The sequence below is a fragment of the Antechinus flavipes genome, chromosome 4 (assembly GCF_016432865.1).
Source record: "Antechinus flavipes isolate AdamAnt ecotype Samford, QLD, Australia chromosome 4, AdamAnt_v2, whole genome shotgun sequence".
NCBI lineage: Eukaryota > Metazoa > Chordata > Mammalia > Dasyuromorphia > Dasyuridae > Antechinus > Antechinus flavipes.
Genome location: NC_067401.1, coordinates 334164031 through 334186776, shown reverse-complemented (window position 1 = coordinate 334186776; position 22746 = coordinate 334164031). Strand labels below are relative to the sequence as shown.

Below are 22746 nucleotides of genomic sequence, written 5' to 3'. Positions count from 1 at the left end.
CCAAACTGAGTCACAAAAAAAATCAAAAAAAAACAAAAAAAGAGAGAACAAAAGGCAAGTAGCTAAAAGAAAAGACAAAGGCCCAATAGACAATCATAGGAATGTATTTAAAAGGAAGAACTTCCCGATGGGCTCTGAGTTTTAAGTGTCAGATTGGATACTTGACATCCATTAGGACTAGATGATACTCCATGGAGACTTTTTCCTGATTTCTTCAAGACAGTTATGTTCTCTCCTTAGAATTTTTAGATCATCTCTCAAAACCTGGTAGAATTGGCTATTTGCATCCAAATTCTATCCTGTTAGTTTTGTAAATTCCTTAAGAGTAGAAGATGCATTAAGGTCTAGCCACCATGAAGTTTTCTCCACAATTCCAGTGGAGCTGACATTCAATAACAATTTGTTAAATGAGGGAAAATAAGGTCTAAAGATAGCATTTAAAAACTATGACAATACCACCAAAATGACTTCCCTGGAGCACTGATCTGACTGTCATTCTCTTATTCAACAAACAAATGTGACTACTACTGCTAGAATAAAATATCAACCCTTGAAAGTTCTTCAGAAATTGGATCTCAATCTCATCATATTATCTCTCCCCTTGTAGCATTCTTCTATCCAGTAAAATTGGTCTTTTCTTAATATTATTTGCAAAAGAAAGTCATTGATTCTGTCATAAATAACTTACTGGAAATAAAAATTCAACATTTTTTAAAATTGTGGAGTTTTTAAAAACTTTTTTGAAATAGCAGTGAAATGTGTTAATGGTAGCTTTTAACCAGTTAACTTTAGAGTTTCATGAAGCATCTTTTGGAGTTCCCTAAAGACACATGAAGGCATGAAAAATATATTAAATACTCTTCTGGAAAATTAATGAATTTTCATAAGCTCACATTTATATATTACTTTGTTGTTATTTGTCCTTTGTTCTCAAAGAGGACCAATGACTTTGGGAAGGTGATGTCATGACTTTAAAGTGAATTGGATTTAAGTAAAGGAGAAATGTGCAAGGTCTCTCTCCTCCAAACCAGCTGGATTCAGTGGTAAGATATATTTCAGGACAACCAGAAATGGCCCTGGATACAAGTGGGACACCTTGGCCTTTTTTAAGCTAAGGACTTTAATTGATCTAAGTTTGCCTGAAATAACACCCATTTAGTGATTAAAGTTGGGTAAGAAATGAGGCAAAAGAAAGTCTTTTTTGTCTACTCAAAAACAATAATTATTCTCCATCCCTCCCAAAAAACACAATTTGGAAGATCTTCAGAACTTCTGGCCAGAACAGAAACAAGGGCTATTTTATGGTTTCTCTGAGCTACCCAAAACCAAATAAATATTAAAAGAGATATTTACTCAGAAAGATCCCACTGCCCCCATTTCCCATCCTCAACCATTCCAATTCATCCCAGAATATAAATCATTGCAGGAAATTATCTTTCCCTGTGAAGATCAGATTCCCATATTAGAGTTTTTACAGACAACTGACCTCATTTTATCCTCACAGTAACCTTGTCAATAGATGGTAAAAATATTATTCCTATTTTACAGATAAAGAAATTGAGTCTTAGAGGTTAAGAGACTTTCTCAAGCTCACACAACCATCAAATTGGTACCATAATTTGAACTTGGGTTCCTGGATGGCATCCTATAGATCTAATTAGTATTTGGTTATACCACAACTGGAGTTTCAGCATTTTATAGTCCTGCTGGGGCAAAAAGGTTTTATAGTCTCATCATTTAACATAGTGTTAGACTACTGATGAAGGGAGCATTAAAAAAAGTTTTTTCTTCTTTTTAAATGAACATTCAATACATTATTTGATAGTCATTTATTTCTTTTTCAGAAAAATCACATAAAAAAGATGCAATTATATAGCCTTCTGGGCAGTATAAGGTGGATTCCTTTTTGCAAAATTAATTATTTAACCAAAATAACCAAATTATTTAATCAAAAATAATTAAATCAAAGGATTTAATCAAATCAAATTATTTAATCAAAACAACTATCTGAAAACTGCTTGTATCACCTTCTATTTAAAAACAAACAAAAAAAAAGCCCTTTTCCAAAGGATCATCCTTGTACTTTGGCTTTTCATAATTCAACATAGAATTTCTATATTAGTAGCATTGTAACACTTCAACTCAGTTGTCAGCTTCAGCCCACTCTCTCCCACTTTCCCTAAGTTTACTGATTGGATGTGAAGGCGTATTCTTTGCCACTTTCAGAAGGTGGCCTAGGAATCACACAATGTAAATCTTTGAAATTCTCCTCCACAACAAAGGAGTTCTGAAAACATAACTCTAAAGACTCCAACTTCCTCCAAGTTCTCTTGAATATTTTGCCTTTGGAATAGGGGTAGTTAACCATTTCTGAGTCATGGTCCCTTTTGGCAGTCTGTTAAGCCTACGGGATCTTTCTAGGAATATTTTTAAATGCAAAACGAAGGAAAATTTTCATAATGAAATAGTCATAAAAATAATTGTTTAAAAAAAGATATGGGTTCCAGTTTAAGAACCCCTTCTTTAAGATAATGCTAGGCAACAAGGAATGTTAAATAAAAATTTAAATCCAAAGCCGTTTTAAGATGTAAAGTATTCTCATACCTATATGAGTAACTAGTTTATTCCAGAGGTCTCTTAATATATATAATATATAAATGTGAGCTATGAAGATAGAATCTAGTTCTTGTTAGCAACAATGCTTTGCTTCAACCTATGGATCAGTCTGTAAAGTAACATCTTTAGATGGTTCCTAACAATTGATTAGCAAATCACTATCTCATTATCTTTAGGTAAGCAGATAATAATTAAACAACCAGAAGGTAATAAATGTTTGATAAATATAAAAATCACTTAGATGGATGGAGAATTAAAGTAGAACCAAGAATTTTATATAAATCAAAGCTTGCAAAGCCTATAAATGTTACCACTATGCCATGAACTGGACAATTTAACATGTAAATCAAAACTCTTACTCTAACGCTTTGTAGGGCTAAAAGTCAAAAGTTAGGTTTTAGACCTACCTTTACCACTAATTCAGTTGTAAGACTCTGGGCAAATACCTCATTCTATGTTCTTAGTTTTCACATCTGTAAAATATGGGATTTGAAATCCTAAGGTCCCTTTCCTGCATTAAGGTATTCTGATAAGGTGGGAGTATTAGAGATCAGGGGAAAAGAAGGGTTAGAGAAAAACAAAATAATTCATTTACATATGTCTTTCTTCCTATGTGTTAAAACTGTAAGTACTCCTGTTTTACAGTTGAGCCTAGCGTGGTTAACAAGCCCAAGAATATGCATCTAACAATGCCAGATCATTTGACTCAAAGTCCCTAGTTACAAATAAAAACACAGTTTCTATGACTCATTGAAGAAATCATGTTATAATGGCCTATGTAAAAAAAAAAAAAATTCAAGTACTTGGCCAATCCAGTTAGTTGTATTATATTGCAAAAAGATGAAAAGACTAGACACTATAACCTTCTATTTGTTTTGTAGCACAAAGGCTTCTTTTTGCAGAAGAGTCATACATATCCCAACTAGCCAGAAGCAAACATAAAAATTATGTCCCAATCTAATCCTTGAGAAAATAATTCAAAAATTAAAAGGTAACATTTTATATTTACTTTTCAAGTCTAACATTGAAAATGGATAGAAAGGAATTTCTTTATGTGGCCAATTGGCTAGGAGGGTAAATTTTGTGACTACTAAATCCTGCCCATTTTTTTTAACTCCCCCTCAACTGCCACATATCCCAAGAGGGTTTGAAATTGATAAACTTACATGGCATCCATATTAATACGATCCCATTAATGACCTTGAGCTTTGATGGTCATTTATGTCTAATGTCACAAGTCAGTACTTTTCAAATAAGTGCCAAATGATACTTGGACATGTCACTTGAACACATTTCTTTTATTTTCTATCTTATTTCAAAAAGTGAGGAAATTCCTACAAAAAGTGATCATGTACCACAAACTTGGCCCTTGGTAAAAAAGTATTTAATGGATAATAAAAGGGACCAATATTAAATGTCCTTAAAGTTATCAGTCTAGGATAGCCAAATACAAACATATCCAACATGTGGGGAATCGATAAGGTGAAGAACTTACAGGAATGTATGAATTCTTTTTCTGTATTTTATTATTTCTGTGTCTCCCCTATGTCCTATATAATATGTGCAGGCTCATATCTACTTGAGTCTTGGCCAGCTAGAAACATATTTACTTTATCTGAGCTGATGACATTTATTGGTATTTGACATTTATCAATATTTAGTCTATTAGGACTGCTTGCCATCTTGGGGGGGGGGAGGGGCGTGGAGGGAGGGAGGGGAAAAATCGAAACATAAGCGAGTGCAAGGGATAATGTTGTAAAAAATTACCCTGGCATGGATTCTGTCAATACAAAGTTATTATTAAATAAAATAAAATTAAAATTAAAAAATATATATTTAGTCTATTAGCTGGACCAATGTCTGCTTGATTAACTTAAAGGCCTGACTTTCTGTTTCCTAGAAATCAGGAGATTTCAGGGAAACAGAAACCTTCAATTCCAATCTCCCCAAATAGCAACAATCAATTAGATGCCTCCCCCTCCCCTTCTCAATGCTCTCTTACTTGTGATGTAATTTCTTGTATAAAAGCTATGTATCTTTACTACTTCTTTAGCCCTCCTACCACGAGCTTTCTCTCTCTTATCTCGTGATGGCACGGCTCATCCTCCAGAGGTTTTCAATAAACAACTTTTCTGCCTTCTACTGAGTGATCTCTGAGTAGTCATTTTGGGTAAGGGTCTTTTACATCCCTCATAAACATATACATATATATGTGCTTTTATATATATAATCCTAGTTATTCACTGTTAATTTACATATTTGTTTTCCTCATAACAACCCTGGAAAGTAAACAATATAAACATTAGTCCCATTTTACAAATGCAGAAACTAAGGGTCACAGATTAAGTAATTTGCCCACATTCAAACATGTATTTAAGTGTAAATTTTTGTTTAAACAAGCTATTTACACTAAGACTATTTCTTTTCCTATTAGAAAAGAATTATTTTCCTATTATTCCTATAAGGTCACTGCCTTATTTAATTACTGACTATATCTAATTCATACTGAAAAATCCTATTGTTAAGACTCAAGAAAAGAGAAGACTTGGTAGAGAAACTTGGCAAAGAATAAGGCATGTCAAAGGGAAAGGAAGTTGATAGAAAGACAAGGCTATTTGTAATTGATACTGATGGGAGTGTTTTGAAAAAGTTGTTCATCCCAAAAGTAATGAAGATATACATACTTTTTATGTAACATTAACATATTTCTTACTCCAAAGTTTATCTCATATATTAACCTTTCTCCACTCCCCATCCTCTATTTCATTATATTTACTATTAATGTTCATTATTTATTTCTAGAGGACCATGCTTTAAAATGAAATCATTCTGGCCCTCATTGATTGGCCAAGACCCAGTTGGTCATAATGTGTGCCTCAGAAAGACTCAGAGTGAATGTAAATAGAAATAGTTTTTGTTTGATCCCTAACCCTGAGACTCTTCTCCTCCTAGACTGGATAGTGACTAGGATCACCCATCCTTCCAGTCCCCCAAGGTCATAACTTTTGCATTTTCAACTCCTCATTGTCTCTCAACCAGTAACTATTCAGTATCTAAATCCTGACATTCTGACTTTTTGTAACATCTTTCCAATCTGAACCTTTCTCCTATTCAGGTAATGACGCTTCTAGCCTAGACTACTATAATGGCCTCCTAAATGGTCTATCTCAGGTCCTCCTTTCAATCCATTCTCCAGCTATTAAAGTGATTTTCCTTATGCACAGATCTGACCAGATCGCTCCCCTATTCAAAGACTATTAATGCCAGGATCAACTACAAACTTTTCTGTTCACCACGATTTGGTCCCTGCCCCTCTTTGCAGTTTCATTATAAATGACTCCCACCATACCATGAAAATGGACTCTTCTCTTTTCCTCAAAGGCAATAATAACATCCATATCATAGGAAGCTCCCCTTGCCAAGAATGTATTTCCTCCCTACCCTTCTATAACAATCCCTCGCCTCTTTCAAAAGTGACCCACGCCTTTCCTGATCTTCCCTCTCTGCTCACCCTTTCTTCTTTGGACAAAAGTTTCTTTGTATTCTGGACATATTTAGATCTGTAATCAGATGAAATCAATAATTTCATTTGGTGTCTTTGTGTACCTGACATATAAGCAGGTGTTTTATAAATTATGTCTTGAATGATTGAACAATAAGCTACATATTATTTCTTACAAATGAGAAAGTAGCAAGAAAAGATTAATCGGGCATTTTGGTCGATAAAGCACATCTGACACCATCTTACTTTGGCAGGCATCCCTATAAGCTTATTTCTCTACCTCTGGGTCAAAATTAAGTATTTCTTCAGGCTTAAGAACCTCTCTGTTTCCTACAGAGGGGGAAGCTCTTATCTCAAAAAAGATTTGGGGAATAAGAACTTCAAACACAACTTAAGGTATAGCAACAGCTTAATACTGAATCGAGATTTAAATTTACATTATAAATCTAGATTCTTATATGCAGTGAGAAACCTTTTACAGGATTCTTTCCTGCCTTCTTTCACAGAAAGTTCAGATTAATCAGCTGATAGTTTAGAGAAAATATTAAATACTGGAGTCCTGTCACTCAACATTAAAGCTTTCAAAGACAAAAACATTTCTTGCCACTTGACTTGGTTAAGAATCCCCCTGCCCCTACCCCACAAAAACAAACTGAAGGAAGCTCTGTAACTAATACCACAGCCCCATGCTGTAGATTAGTCACTGATTTAGTGGCAGACTCCACCTACTTATCGTTTTGCAATCCACACTTCTATTTTTGAAGGAATTAATTAGGCCTCAGCTTCAGGCATCACAGGGCCCATAAATTCAAAACATGAAGAGTCCCTAGATCTCTATAGGTATAAGATCTCTATCTTAAAGAAGGGAAAGGGACCTACATATGCAAAAATGTTTGTGGCAACCCTTTTTTGTAATGGCAAGAAACTGGAAAGTGAATGGATGCCTATCAATTGGAGAATGGCTGAATAAGTTATGGCATATGAATGTAATGGAATATTATTATTCTGTAAGAAATGACCAATAGGATGATTGCAGAGGGGCTTGGAGAGACTTGCATGAGACTGATGCTGAGTGAAATGAGCAGAACCAGGAGATCATCATATCCTTCAACAACGATACTGTTTGATGATCAATTCTGATAAACATGGCTCTCTTCAACAATGAGATGATTCAAACCAGTTCCAATTGTTCAGTGATGAAGGAAGCCATGTACACCCAAAGAGAAGACTGTGGGACTAAGTGTGGACCATAACATAACATTTTCACTCTTTCTGTTAATGTTTTGCTTGCTTTTTATTTTCTTTCTCAGTTTTTTTCTTCCTTCTAGATCGGATTTTTCTTGTGCAGCAAGATAACTCTATAAATATGTATACATATATTGGATTTAACATATTTACCTGCCATCTGGGGGGTGGGGGAAGAAGGGAAAAATTTAGAACAGAAAGTTTTACAAGGGTCAATGTTGAAAAATTACCCATGCATATGTTTTGTAAATAAAAAGCTTTAATAAAATATTTTTTTTAAAAAAAAGTTCTCTATAGGTGTAATCTGGTATGGTGGAAAGAGTTCTGGACTGGTTACCAGGAGACTAGAGAGCAAACTACTATAATAACAGGGAAGTAGGGGAATCACTTACTTCTGAGGTCAGTGCCCATAGGCACAATGGAAAAAGTATTTATACAAAAAAAAAAAAAAAAAAAAAAAAGAAAAAGTATTTATGCCAGTATTACCACTCCATTCAAGTGGCCTGTAGATAAGTAATTTAATACAAAAAGTGTTAGGTCCCGGTACTCTAGCTTCTCCATCACCTTGCAAGCAAGTGAATGTGTCCCTCACTTTACAGTACAAATGTACACATGCGCACACGCGAGCGCACACACGCACACACACACAAACCATCAGTCTCCAAGGATCCAAGTACTTGAAGAGCAAAGACTGTCTCACTTTCTCATTCAAGTCTCTACTATAGTTTCTGGACCCATAGAAGGCCTTTACTAATTGCTTTTGCATTTATTTGCATAAGAAGAAAGCAACATAAATCAGGAATGTCCCATATTAATGGTAAGCAATATTATACAATTGTTATTTGTATATTATTTCCATTTTTCCACTTATACAACAATACTGCTGAAAACTGCTTTTCTTTCCCACAAACTTCAAGTTTATTGATTTTTTAAAAAAATTTTATTAAAGCTTTTTATTTTTCAAAATATATGTGTGGACAATTCTTTTACACTAGCCCTTGCAAAACTTTATGTTTCAATTTCCCTCCCCTCTCCCATACTGTCTCCTAAATGGCAAATAGTCCAATATATGTTAAACATGATAGAAATGTTAAATCCATTATATGCTTACAGATTTATACAACTATTGTGCTGCACAAGAAAAATTAAATCAAAATAGTTAAAAAAAAAGAGAGAGAGGCAAAATAAAATGCAAGCAAACAACAAAAAGAGTGAAAATGCTATGTATGCTGTGATTCCCACAATCCTCTCTCGAGTGTAGATGGTTTTCTTCATCACTGAACAATTAGAACTAGTTTGAATCATCTCTTTGTTAAAGAGAGCCACGTAGGTTTATTAATTTTTAATAATACTGAAGATTCTAGTAAAAATTTTCCTTCTGCTTCAGGTTAATAATAGGTGGAAGATATCTTGAAATCAAGTAGGGATTACTGAAGGCCTATTATGCATTTCTTTTCAAATATGAGCAACACACTCTGAAACTTTCCATTTTTTTTTCAATTCTCACAATAATCCTGGGAAGTAGATATTATTCTCATCCTCATTTTACACCTGGAGTACCTTTTCCAGGCTCTAACACAGGAATCAAACTCAGGTGTTCTGGAATCCAAGTCCAGCCTATCTTATAGGGACGTAATGCCATGACATGCAAGTGAGTTGGATTTAAATGAATGAGGACAGTGAAAATTCATCAGCCTTACTCTCCCTCCGGAGCCATCTGGATCCAGTAAAAAGATTCCTTCCTTCCTTCTGTGCACATAGGGTATCATACCCTTAACCTGGAGATACTCTGCTTGAAAGAATGTAATTTTTTTAAAAAATGCTGAAATGAAACATCCCAAGATATCTTAGGACTTGGTGACTAGATTTCTTTCTAAAGGACCAAATCTTAAAATCAAATCACTTTGGTTCTCACTGATTGGCCAACAACAGGTCCAAGGCCAAGCCCCATGACTCAGAATGAAAGTAATTAGGAATTGTTTCTGTCAAGACCAGAAACCCAGAGAGCCTTCCCCTCCCAGACTGGATTTTGAATACCATTTTTTTTGCCTCAATCTTAGCCTTAATCATAGAATGAGAATTGACTCAGTCAAACTGAGACAGGTTTAAGACCTAAGCTTAAGGTCTCCCATAGTCCCATCTCCAGTCATTCTGATCTCTCTTGCCACTGGACCCAGATGGTTCTGGGTGATAAAGTGAGCCAGATGACCTTGACCGGCCCTCCCTCACTTAAATCCAACTCCTTTGCATGTCATAGCATCACCTCCATTGTGTTATGGTCCTCTTCAAGAACAAAGAACAACCCAGCAAAAAATAAGTCTAATTATTACTCTAAAGTTATACCAATAGTGGTAATGAAGGTTTCTCATTTTACTTCTAAAAGAGTCAATCACCATATTTAAATTGCATTTAGACAGATGATCAGAACTGGGGGGAAAAAACTTAAAAAAAAAAAAAAAAGATGATCACATGTTACAGCACCATTTAAAAGAACAGATTTTGTTAGGAAAGTAGGCAGTTACTGAGTCCTGCGTGCATCAGTGTTCTGTGTAATCACAGGAAGTATTTCAAAAGAGAAATGTTTGGTTTACAAAGAAGACTTTTCAACGGATGGCTTCAGAAAAACCACTGACAGGAAGACTAAGCCAAGGTCAGGAAACTTCATTTCACATTGATCACTGAGTGATTCCAAACAAAGCAACTTTTATAGAAATTTTTTTCCTATAATTTAGATGAAAAGAGAGAAATACTTTCTCAAACAAAATTATATTTGGGCTTGGAATTCCTAAACCATTTAGGACAGGAGCCTGAGGGTCTAACAGTAGTTAGTTGTGTAATCTTAGGAAAATTACCTCGAAGGGCCTCAGTTTTCTTATTTTTATAAATAAGATGGTGGATCAGCTGTCTGATAAGGACCTACTTAGGTATATCAATCTGTTATCTCCTTTTGTAATTGTAGACCACTACAATCCCCCAAAGCTTATGGTAAACTTTAAAAAACTCTTGCAAGGAGCAGCTAGGGGGCGCAGTGGATAGAGCACCAGCCTCGAAGTCAGGAGGATCTGAGTTCAAATCTGCTCTCAGACCCTTCATACTTCCTAGCTGTGTGACCCTGGGCAAGTCACTTAACCCCAATAGTCTGGGTTGGGGGGGTAAGAGGGAAGAACTCTTTTAAATTCAAATTGGATGATTTATGGCTAGTTTAGATTTAGTTAGCTCCTTAGAAAAAAATCTCAAACCAATTTCTTCTATCAAGTCTCTCTGAACAAATCAAAACAGCTAAACTCCTTTGAGGACAAGAACTGTCTTTTGCCTCATTTTATATCTGCAAGGCCACAAAGTAGACACATGTTTAGTACCAACTATTCAACAATGGGCAAAGCTCTGGGAAAGAAGAGGTGAATACAAAGAAAACTGAATGAAGGGAAGTTCTTCAAGGAAGCTTTCATTCCCTTCTCTCCAACTATGGCTCTTACTTGGTACATTTTAAAATTCCATGAAATACCCAATTGTCATTGACTAGTTTTTCTAAGTCAGTGAAGAATTGCTATTTAAAAGAGCCAGATGATTGACTAACTTGCTGCTGGTCCTGCATTTGTCCATTTCCAGCCAGCTAGCTCCCCTTCCCTATCCCTTATCTGGCAGGAAGGTGGTATACTCATGCTGCAATTTGAGGATTCGAATTTGAAAGAGAAGTTTCAATATGATACTAAAATAGTGATGCTTCTTCTATTTTCACTTTGTTGTTGTTTCTCCTTTTTCATGGTTTTTCCCTTTTGATCTGATTTTTGACAACATGACTAATATGTAAACATTTAATATTATAGTACATGTGTTGCCCTATATCAGACTGATTGCTGTCTTGGGGAGGGTGGGAACAAAAAAATGGAAATCAAAATCTAATACAAATAAATGTCAAGAACTAAGAAAAAAAATTTAAGAATGATATTTCCCCATCTACCTTGTTATTGTAGTCAGGTTTTGTTTTTGCTTTTTTCAATTAGACTTTCTGGGAATAGAGAAACTCAGAACTGATTTTCTTTTATTTATTGGGAAGGGGTGGGGGGAGAGAGGAGAATTGTTCTAATGATTTCCTTGGTATGGTGAACAAATTCCATGGAGAAAACCTGTCAAAACAATTCAGCACCAGCGCTCCAACTTTTTGCCTTAGAGAACGGATAGGCACTAAAAGTTAAGTGAATTAAATGCTTTTAAATTCCCAGGACCGTACTGCCAGTAAAGCCCTTGTCCAGAATCTGAACCCAGGTTTTCCTGATCGCAGGCCGGCTCTCTATACAGTATAACAGGCATTAATTAAAGTATTTTAATTTCAAGATTTGGAAAATTGGGCGTTTTCGAGGCAAGACCCTTTGGGGCCCAAATCGAGAGTGGATGATCCCAAGAGGAATCAATCAATAAACAGCTGACACCTTGAAGCTGCCACCAAGTCCAATGGGGAAGCACTGAGGAAAACCAATCAATTCATAATTAATCAATCAATAAACATTAGGCACCTATTCTATTGTAGGCACAGTTCGACGGGTTGGGGATTCAAAAAAAGGCAAAAGACCGTGCTTGCCCTCAAGGAGTTTACAAACTAATGAAGATTACATGCAAACAAATATATACATATATGACGCAAACAAATATTTGCAGGATAAATAAGAGATAAGTAACAAAGAAAAAGCATTGGAATTAAGAGAAATTGGGGAAGGCTTCCTGTAGGTGGGATTTTAGTTGGGGCTTAAAGGAAGTCAGAGAGGTCAGCAGGTTAGGGTAGAGCAGGGAAGATACTGATGGGATCCCCCGCTCCTTACCTGCAATATCCCAGAGCTGCAGCCGGACCAGGGTCTTGCTGTCCCAGCTGAGGACTTTGAGGGCGAAGTCCACCCCGATGGTGGCCCGGTAGTGCTGAGAAAAAAGCTGGTGCACGTATCTCTTGATGATGCTCGTCTTCCCCACCCCAAGTTCGCCGATGACCAGCACTTTGAAGAGGTGCTCCTGGGTCTCGGGCACCGCAATGCCCGCAGCCGCCCCCGGGCCGGGCTCCCCAGACGCCCCGCCAGCCATCCCCGCCGCCGTTCGGAGCACCCAGCTCAGGGCTCCCGGCCGGAACCTCCGTGTCCTGATCCGGTCTGAAGCGCACGCTGCTCCGCCGCTGGGTTCACTGGGCGCGCAGCAAAAGCAGAAGTTTCTTCTAAGACTCTCAACTTTCTCCTAGCAACTTCCCACAAGGCGAGGAGCTCTCACACCACCTGACTCCAGTCACAGGACCCGGAACCTTCCGCTTTATAAAAACCCCCTTGTTCGGGGCGGGGAAGGGGCTGTTTCGGGGAGGAGACGGACTCCTGGCCACTCCTTCTTCGTGCCGGCCCCAGGCCCGCGGGACCAAGCTACTCTGCCACAGTTTTGTTTCCCCTCCTACTTTCTCTCTTCCCGTCCGTGGTAAGTAAAAAGCTCTTGGAAACTTTGACACTGTGCCCCACCCCCTTCTCCTGGGCTGAAATTTGGAGTGAATTTGCAGAACCTGCGGGCTAATTCCTATGGTAGGCTAGCTCACACTTCCTACCTGTGGTACTCCCAGACTGCCTGGGGCTCACACTCACACATGGGGTGCAATAGATAAAGGGTAACTGCTTCTTTGACCATGGAGAAATTAAGTAAAACTGCTTCTAATCCAACATTAAGGAACTGAAGTTAGTTTCAGTATTCTAGGGAACGGACCTCATCTCCTTTCAACCCTGGGTTTTTAGTATAGGTGAGGTTCAGATCCGGATGGACCTGGTCTGCAATGAGAGAAGAGATGCGTTATCTTTCATATACACCAGTTCCTTAATCACCCTTCGGGACAGTTTAGGAAGAGATTATTTAAAGATTAGATTTAGGACTCACATCTAGGTAATCCTCAAAGGGAGGTTTATAAAAATATTCAGTTTACAATATCATTTAGATATGAAAGGCACGTTATTCCTCCTTGCAAAAAAAAAGTGCTAAACACAGATGAGTTCCTAGCAAACCAAGTAGAACAACTTAAAGGAGAAGTCAGCAGCAACTTCCAACTATTATTATAAACTGCTGGGAAGCTATACTGAAACCTCATCTGAAGGTAAAATCGTTTGGAGGATGCTGATTAAGCATTTTTCATTTCCCCTGCTCTCTGCCCTGCTTCCTTCAAAGTCCAAGTCTTCTGGGAAGCCAAGTCAGGGCCTTCATCTTCCCTTATCCATGGTCATTTTCTTCAGTACAAAATTCCCCAGCTTCCAGTGGACTTCTTTTAAAGAACCCAGGACCTCTCTACCTCCAAGCCTAGATACATCCTTCTTGGTAATCATCTATTTGCGTGAAAGGAAACATAAAGCCAGTCAACTAGCATTTATTAATCACACAGTGCACAGAGATAGCCAAAAGTCATAAGAGAAAGGTAGCCACAATTCAAGGAGTGTAGAATAGCCGGTCTATCTAAGGGAAATTCCTGCCCCATACTAAAAGAAATCTCTGATTTATTTATGTATTTGCTTCCCATAGGACCTCAGGAGAGCCTGGTGCAGAGAAGTTGTCTCTCAAAGACAAACAAATCATCAGCTCCTACTGTTCAGCATCCCAGAAAGGGATGTCTTCGTGGTATCAAAGCACCATGTCCTTTAGCCACTGAGCCTCTGTGTGCCTAGAAGCAGCTAAGAAGTTTATCATCTCTGAGAGATCATATTCCTGGAGTCTCCAGAAATTTCCAGGGGAACTTTGGGTACATGCTTGCCAAGATACCCCAATAGGCCAGTGCAAACTGGCCTTACTAATTCTATTAAGAGGGAAGACAAGGGACTGAGAAGGCTGAAATCACTAGTTTTAACAAAGCCTTGTTGTTCAGTTGTTAACTTTTTTTTAGTCACATCTGACTCTTTGTGACCCCATCTGGGCTTTTCTTGTTAAAGTTACTGAAGTGTTTGTCTTTTTTTCTCCAGTTCATTTTATGATGAGGAAACTGAGGCAAAGAGAATTAAGTGACTTGCCTAGGATCACACAGCTAGTCTGTGTCTGAGACTGGATTTGAAGTAAGATCTTCTTGACTCTAAGCCTGATACTCTTTCCACAACTCCACCCATCTGCCCCTAAGACCTCATGCAAAAGCTAATTGGAGAGGCAGCTAGATGGTACAGTGGATAAAGCACCAATCCTGAAGTCATAAGGACCTGAGTTCAAATCTGATCTCAGACATTTAACACTTCCTAGCTGGGTGACCGTGAGCAAGTCACTTAACCCGAATTGCCTCAGCAAAAAAAAAAAAAAAAACAAAACTAATTGGAATGGAAGTACAAAATTCCAGGAGAGAACCTAAAGAAAGGAAAGGAATGATTTCTTTTATAAGGATGTGAAGATTGAAGCTGAAAATTGCTACCTGTCCCTTAGTCATGATGTGGTGAATGAGACCCCAGCAAAAGATCATGTCTCTGTCAGTAACCCATTGTTTAGGTGGGCAATGGAGAGGAGCATTAACAGGATTATCTTGAATCCACAGTTACTGAATACAATCAGGAGTCCAAGCTATAGATGTCAACTTCAGAAGTTATTTTGTATTGTGCCACAGTTCTCTTTTAATGTCCTGACCCAGGTTCCCTAATTGTCCTATTTAGTTACTCTGCCTCAGGCTATAACCATTCCCTCTTAATGTTTGATAGGATAGAGGTCTTATATCTTAGACCTTATGGGATAAAGGTCTTATTCCATTTTATATGTCATTAGCATAACAGGAGCCTCTCCAGTACTTCCCTCCATTATGTCATCTTAGGTGCCTGCCTCCATTATGTCATCCTCATCCTAGGTTCCTACCCCCATTAGGTCATCCTCATCCAGGTATCTCCACCATTATGCCATCAGTCTTGTCATTCTATAAAAGAATTTTGTATCAGACATTCAGAGCTGGATTCTTTGAAATAATAGTCTCATTCAGCCCTGGGACCAAACCATGGATCCATTGGTCCCAGTAAATCTCTCCATTAAATAAATTATTAAATTGTTCTCTAATCTCTATCTTGCTCAGTTTCTCTGGCCTTACAGTATCTGATAAAAGTTATCTCTTTTCCCTTTGTTAATTGCAAATTTTTTAGGACTTTGGGTGCCTTATGGCATCATAAAGCTATTTCCCTTGAATGAAAGACAGATTTGAGTCAGTAAATTCATTACAGACAGCTCCATGTATTATTTACGTTTTGAAGCTCATCAATCACACATAATAAATAGGAAAGCTATGATTTCAATTCAAACTTTTTTACACTATATGTAGGCTACAATCAACTCCAACTTTCTGCCTTCAAGAATGCCCATGTCTAATGCTAAATTATGCACTGTTTAAAGCTGTTAGAACTAGGATTCTATATTATTTTTAAAAGATTTTAAAACAAAACTTATTCAGGAGATTTGAAAACCCCAGGACTATGGATCACTAAAACCTAGATAACTGTTTCCCAAGCAGCACAATACTCTCTAACAAGGTAGCTTCTAAACACTTTCTCTTTCCTCAATCTTCTTTAAGTTCCCCAGAAGGACTGCTTTCTGTCCATTGAGTTCAAAGATCCTGCCATGAGTGAGAAAATTTTGAAGACTCCTCTTCTGAAACTGCTTTCAAAACCTGTAGTTCATTACTTTGAATGTCTCATGGGAGAAAAGGTGCTAAGTTGATCTTAAAAGATAAGACATAGGTTGTTTTGCTTGGTTTTGTTTTGTTTTTAAAAGGTCAAAAGTTAATCAAGATCCAGTCTGTTATTTAGAAATAGGTTAACAAATTCAATAATGTATTGTTGGTTAGTTAAATCATAAAAGTATGAATAAGATGATTTTCTATTATGTCAGGTGAACCAGCTCATTTTAATGAATACAATAATCTTTTAAAATAAACAGTTTTCTCAAGGAACTATTTTGAAGAGACCAGGATTTATTTGTCTGTATGAGTTCTACTAATTTAGAGATAATAGTGAATCTGTGTAGTTACTCCAGTATACCGCCTTCTGTGGTTACCCTCTTCAAGCCCTGCCATCTCTTAGCCCAGGTCCACATTATTTTTGTCTTCACTTTGAGAGATACATTGCATACTAGAAAGAGAAATGACTTGGTCTCAAAGCCAGGAGTCCCTTTTCCCTCTGATATCTACTCTGGATGTGAATTCAACCTCTCAGTTATTCAACCTCTCAGCTTTCTAGGTAGTAACTAACTCTGTAAGTTGTACAGAAGGTACTACCCTGTGTTGGAAGATGGATTTTCCTCATTTTATATCACTACAATCTCAATTCCATTCCTTATCTCCCTCGATTCTTATAATTTCCTCCTGACAGGTGACCCTGCCTCCAAACTTTGTTATTGTCATTCTATCCTTTATCCAGCTTCCAGTGACTTCTAGTAACAATTACTTTCAGTAACCACTGGTGGCACATAGTTGGTGGTTAATAAGTGTTTATTGACTAACTAACTGACTACTAAAATATCTAACATATATCTAACTACATCACACCCCTACTCTAAATTTGACTGGGTTCCTTAATGCCTAAAAGCTAAAAAATTCAGCATCACATTGAAGGTCTTTTCCAACTAGGTTACCTCCTATCTTTTATTCATTACCTCCCATCACATACTCTATCTTGCTGCCTAATTGGCTCGCTAGCTTTTTCTCTCTCTTTTTCCCATCTCTGTCCACTCCTACAGGCTTTCACTCAAGTTTAAAATAAATTCTTTTCCCATTTCCAGATGTTGAAATCCTTTTTTTTTTTTTCAAGGCTCTGTTCAGGTACTGTCTCCTCTATAAAGCTTCATTAATCATTCCAGCTTTAGGCATGTTGGCTAGATTTGTTCTTTGGTCCTTTAACATTCTGTCTTGTATCACTGTTAAATCTGTATGTATCATATTCTACCTAGAGGAGTTTATGTTCCTTCAAAGCAGAGATTTCTGTGTTTTTATTTCGTATTATTGTATTATATTACAATCCACAGAATAAGGCTATGCATCCAGTATGCTTAATAAATGTTTGTTGGACTGAAGTGCACTTAAGAGATTAGTTGTAATTTTTAAAATTGTTTTTCAGTTATGTCTGACCTCATCTGGGGTTTTCTTGGCAGAGACCCTGGACTGGTTTGGTATTTCTTTCTCTAACTTGTTTTATAAATGAGGAACTGAAGCAAACAGGATTAACTGACTCGCCCAGAGTCACTGATCAAGTACATGTCTGAGGCCAGATTTAAGTTCATGAAGATGAGTCTTCCTGACTTTAGATCCTATACTCCATCTATTGAACCGTCTAACTGTCTCCTACTTAAGAGCTGTAAAATAGCTAATAATCAAAGCAGATATAGGTATATCTCCTATATATTTTATTTCAGAAACATAATCAAAGATGATATCAATTGTTTCCAGAAAGAATGCATATCACACTTCTGTTAATATGTTAAAAATACTTAACAAGCTTACATCATGTTGCACATGTGTAACACGTAGCAATTTGCTTATGATAGGGGGGAAGTGTGGAAGGGAAGAAAGAATTTGGATCTCAATATACAATTGAAAAAATAAAATATTATATAAAAAGTATACATCATGGTTAAAAACTGCATGGGACAATGAAAATTGTCCTTATTTATTGACTTCCCCTCAAATATCATGAGGCAGTGTGGTACAGTAGATATAGAGCTGGCCTCAGAGTCAGAAAGAATTGAGTAAAAATCCTACCCCTTGATACATATGAACTGAGCTACCTTGAGCAAATCACATATTCCTACTGTCTCAGAAAACTTTCTGAGATTCTAAGTTGCAGGGTAGGTATTGATCTTATTGATATAGTTATTTTCCCCACCAGAAGTTTTCTACAGCAATAAAATCACTAGTTGACTTTCAATCTCCTTATCTTTCATATAGTACTATATTATTCAACCATTTTTTCTCCTTCTCTCTTCTTCCTTTCCTCCACCTGATATGTATTCTTTCTTTACTTTCACGTTTCAAGTTGAATTGATCATTTGCTACATGTTCAGGCAAAAAGATTAAAAAAATAAAAGCCTAGATTAGATTGATGATTGCTGAAACAAAGTACCCCTTCTTGCCTTAAACTGTAATCAGGACCAAGTTATCCTTAGCAAAAGCCCTCCAGAATTAGAAGTAATGTAATAGTGCAAATTGTATCTTTCTGATGAACTGTATCTCAAAGATGTCTATATTATAATATTTTTAAGGCATTCATCCCACTACATCTTGTGTCATTAAATATCTTAAGCAGAACATGTTTTCATAAGGAGAGAATTTAATAAGAAAAGTATAATAAAAATCAGATGAGTGTTTCAGCACAAAAGTCCAAGATATATTCAATTCCATGAAAATAACAAGATCTTGTTATCAGTTGTTTCATGAGAGAAGATGAAAAAAGAGGGTGTGATCACTAGTGAATGACTAAATAATACTTCTCAGACATTAAAAAAAGGACTTTGATATATTTTGAATGAAAGTTTATTTTTCAGTTCAGCTGTGTCTGGTGCAACACTATAATTATGGGTCTCTGGACATTCCATTTCAAGCTATTTTTTTTCCCACTGTTTTTCTTTTCCATTTTCACAAAACAGAAATAGAATAAGAATGTATCCATTGAGAAGCCTAACATAGAGGAGCCAAAATATATTAAGTAATTTGAATTCATTTTACATTAGGCTAAAAGCCTAAAAATTACTCCATAATAATAATAATAACCAATATTTTCCTAGTGCTTTGAAAATATATATATATATATATATATATATATATACATATATATACATATATATATATATATATATATATATATATATATATATATATATATATATTATCTCCTGGGGTCTTCATAATAACCTTGTGTGGTAGGTGCTCCCTTTTACAAATGCTCCTCAGCAGGAAGGGTTTAATGATTTTGTCTAGTCTCATAGCTAGGAAAATAATGTCTGAGGTAGAGTTTAAACTCAGGTCTTCTTCACTCCAACTTTGGTGTTTTATCCATTGCAGTAACTAGCTAATAAAATGTTCACATCTTTTACACATGTCAAATATATAGAGCCGAGGCTGAGCATATGTCAGGCACAGATAGGTGGCACAAATAGAAAAAGCTCTGGGTTTAGAATCAGGAAGACTACTCTTCAGGAATTCAAATTTAGCCTCAGATACTTCCTAGTTGTGTGATTCTGAGCAAAATACTTTATCCTTTTTGCCTTAGTTCCTTTCCTTTGTTCCTTTGCCTTAGTTCCTTTTGAGCTGGAAAAGGAACACCTCTTTAGTACCTTTGCCAAGAAAACCCACAAAATGGGATTACAAAGAGACAGACATGACTGAACAATAATAATATGTTATGGTGAGTCTTAGATATAAATACATCTATTATCAGCTCCTATTCCTATACAAATTATGTTGCATGTGATATTGAGTATTTATGTGCTAACCACCAGAGAGCCAAATAAAACCAATATTACTTATTATGAATATGGCAGCATCCATCATAGGGGGCTCATTACATTGGGGCAGGTGGCTTTTGGAATGCCAGCTCTGGCTAATTAATAGTTCATGGAGGGTAGCATGAGTTTGATGAGGTCTGTGCATGTGAATTTCTGTTCTAGCCTACTGTTTCTTAACTACATATATTTGGAAATCAATCAGATTCTCTAACACTTGCATATTTCCTGGTACATAGTGAATGCTTAATAAATGCTTATCAGTTGACTTTTGTTGTTTTATATTTTTAAAACTGAAAAAATGATACTCTTCCCCTCTCCATTTACCTATAACAAAGTTGCGAAACATTTATATTTATATTTATAGTTTGTTGATTTATTTCTGTGTGTGTACTGTTTCAAAAATATTTTAAAATTATTATTAATGTATTTTGCTATGTTATTAATTCATTTCTGAATATATCTCCCTTTCTGTGAGTAACAAATATTTTAAAAGAATGAGGAAAAAAGGCAAAAAATACTCACATCTGATGATATATGTGTGTGCGTGTCTGTCCGTATCCATAGTCTCCTACTTCTGCAATGCAAGGGAGATGAATTTTCTCATCTTTTCTTTGAGATAAAAGTTAGTCACTATAGTGAGAAAATATTGTGTTTTGCTTACATCTATAATTTTAAAATACAACTTAAAAACCTTTAGTAACAATAACTTTAAATATCTTGATTCAGAAAGTATTGGCTTATTGATTGTTCTTTATTCTGTGGGGGCAATCTGATATGCTGACTACTTACAGAAATGCTCTCTCTGTGACTTACCTTATTTTCCTCAGTGCTAGTTCCTTCTACTGATTTTCTCCACTTGCCTATATGTTATTTGTACATTGTTATTTGCATATTGCTTTTCCCATTACATCCAGGGCTCTTTAAGTTCAAGGACATTTTGTTTTATTTTTGACAATTTTGGTGGTTTTTTTTTTTTAATAGCCCCAGTCTTATCATGCTGCCTGGTATATAGCAGGCACTTGATAAATGTTTGTTGATTGATTATAAAAGTAGACTTTTTCTTGACAAAATGAGATGTAACATTCTTCTCTTTCATACTAAAGATTTTTCTGCATTGAAAATGAGTAAAAGAAAGATGATGATAATACTTGTTTTTCTGAACTTTGGGTAGTTAATTAAATCCTTTTTGTAACAAGTTCTGAAAAAGTTTATCCTTTAAAAAATTCAGCCTAGATGATATCTTAGATTTTCAAATATAATGATATATCAAGTCCTCACTCACCTTCTTCATACCCATTCCCTTTTAGTTCCTCTAGAACTAAAGTAACTTTTTTTTGGCTGTATTTTAAAATCAGAACATACAAGTGCTATGTGAGGTGTAGATAAGGGAACAGACTTCTTATTTCAGCTGTATGAGAAAATCCTGATTTAGAAGCTCCCTCCAATTACGCAAAACAGCCCTTGCTTTTAAACTTATAAATCTCAGAATTTAGCAACTAAGTAAAAGGACACTAAGAAGTTAAATGATTTGCCTTAAGTGACTTAGCCTGTGTCTGTGTCAAAGACAGAACTACTTCTTTCTGATTTTGAGGTAAATTCTTATCCATTCTTCCACACTGTCTCTCCCTGTTCTTAATGTTAAAAGTGCACAAGTATTTAGATATAAAGGTGAGACATCATATACAAATTAGAGGAATGTAGATGAAATTACTTGTCAAATATATGGATTAGGGAAGAGTTCATGATTAAATAAGTTTATAAGGGGTTTGAAGTTGATTATCCATTTTAAAATTAAAAAGTTTTTACATAAACAAAACTAATGTTGCTAAAATTAGAAGAGAAGTAGAAAACTGGAAAAACAGTCTTTGTAGAAAGTTTCTCTAATAAGTCTTATTTCTAAGATATACATGGAACTGATTCAAATTTATAAGAATAAGAGCCATCCTGAAGTGATCAATTATCAAAGATATGAAGACAGTTTTGAGAAAAAGAAATCTAAATTATCAGTAGCTATATTAAAAAAAAATCTAAATCATTAATAATTGAAGAAATGTAAATTAAAATAATTCTGAGTTACTACCTTACACCCATCAGATTGGCAAAAAGGGAACTGAATAGACTGTGGCAAGACAGGTACAACTGTTTCTATTCTGGAGAGCAATGTGTAACTATGCTATTAAAAGCTATTGAACTGTGAGTGCCATTGGATTCATCAATACTTTTGCTGGGTCTACACCCCAAGGAGATCAAAGGAAGAGAAAAAGGGCCCACATGTACAAAAAATATTTATAGTAGCTTCTTTTCTTAGTGGCAAAGAATTGGAAACTTAGGTGATTTCTATCAGTTTGTGAATTTTTGAATAAGTATATAAATGTGGTGAAATACTATTGTGCTGAAAGAAATGATGAAGGGTATAGTTTCAAAGAAACCTAGGAAAACTTGCATGAACTGATGTAAAGAGAAATGAACAGAACCAGAAGAACAGTATATATGTGTATATATATATATGTGTGTGTGTGTGTGTGTGTGTGTGTGTGTGTATGTATATATATATATGTGTATATATATATATTATATATATATATATAAAATATTGTAAAGACAAACAATTTCAAAAGATGTAGGAATTCTGATTAGCATAGTGATAAATCCCAGTTACAAAGGACTCATGATGAAACACCCTACCAAAGTCTAGATGAAGATGGGATATGACTCCAAGGGTAAAATGAGGTTTTTTTGGTTGTTATTTGTAACTAATATAGGAATTTGTTTTTCTCAACCACACATTTTTTGTAATGGGTTTTGTTTCTCTTTCTCAATGGATCAAGGAGAGGAGGAGGGGAGAGGGAAAGAACTCAGAGCTAAAAATAAGATGAAATTAAAATTTTTAAAATGTAAACAAGTTAAACAATTTGATTTTTCTTTGCTCATTC

The 22746-nt window shown here is 35.8% G+C and overlaps 1 protein-coding gene across 1 annotated transcript in view; it reads right to left on the bottom strand.

Moving 5' to 3' along the window:
- The window catches only part of RAB32 (RAB32, member RAS oncogene family), a 44713-nt gene extending 32084 nt beyond the window's left edge, over positions 1 to 12629 (bottom strand). The window contains exon 1 of the mRNA XM_051997911.1: positions 12181 to 12629. Coding sequence (XP_051853871.1) covers positions 12181 to 12433 — 253 coding nt within the window. The 5' untranslated portion in view covers positions 12434 to 12629. The remainder of the gene's footprint in view (positions 1 to 12180) is intronic.
- Between the last annotated feature and the right edge of the window lie 10117 nt (positions 12630 to 22746).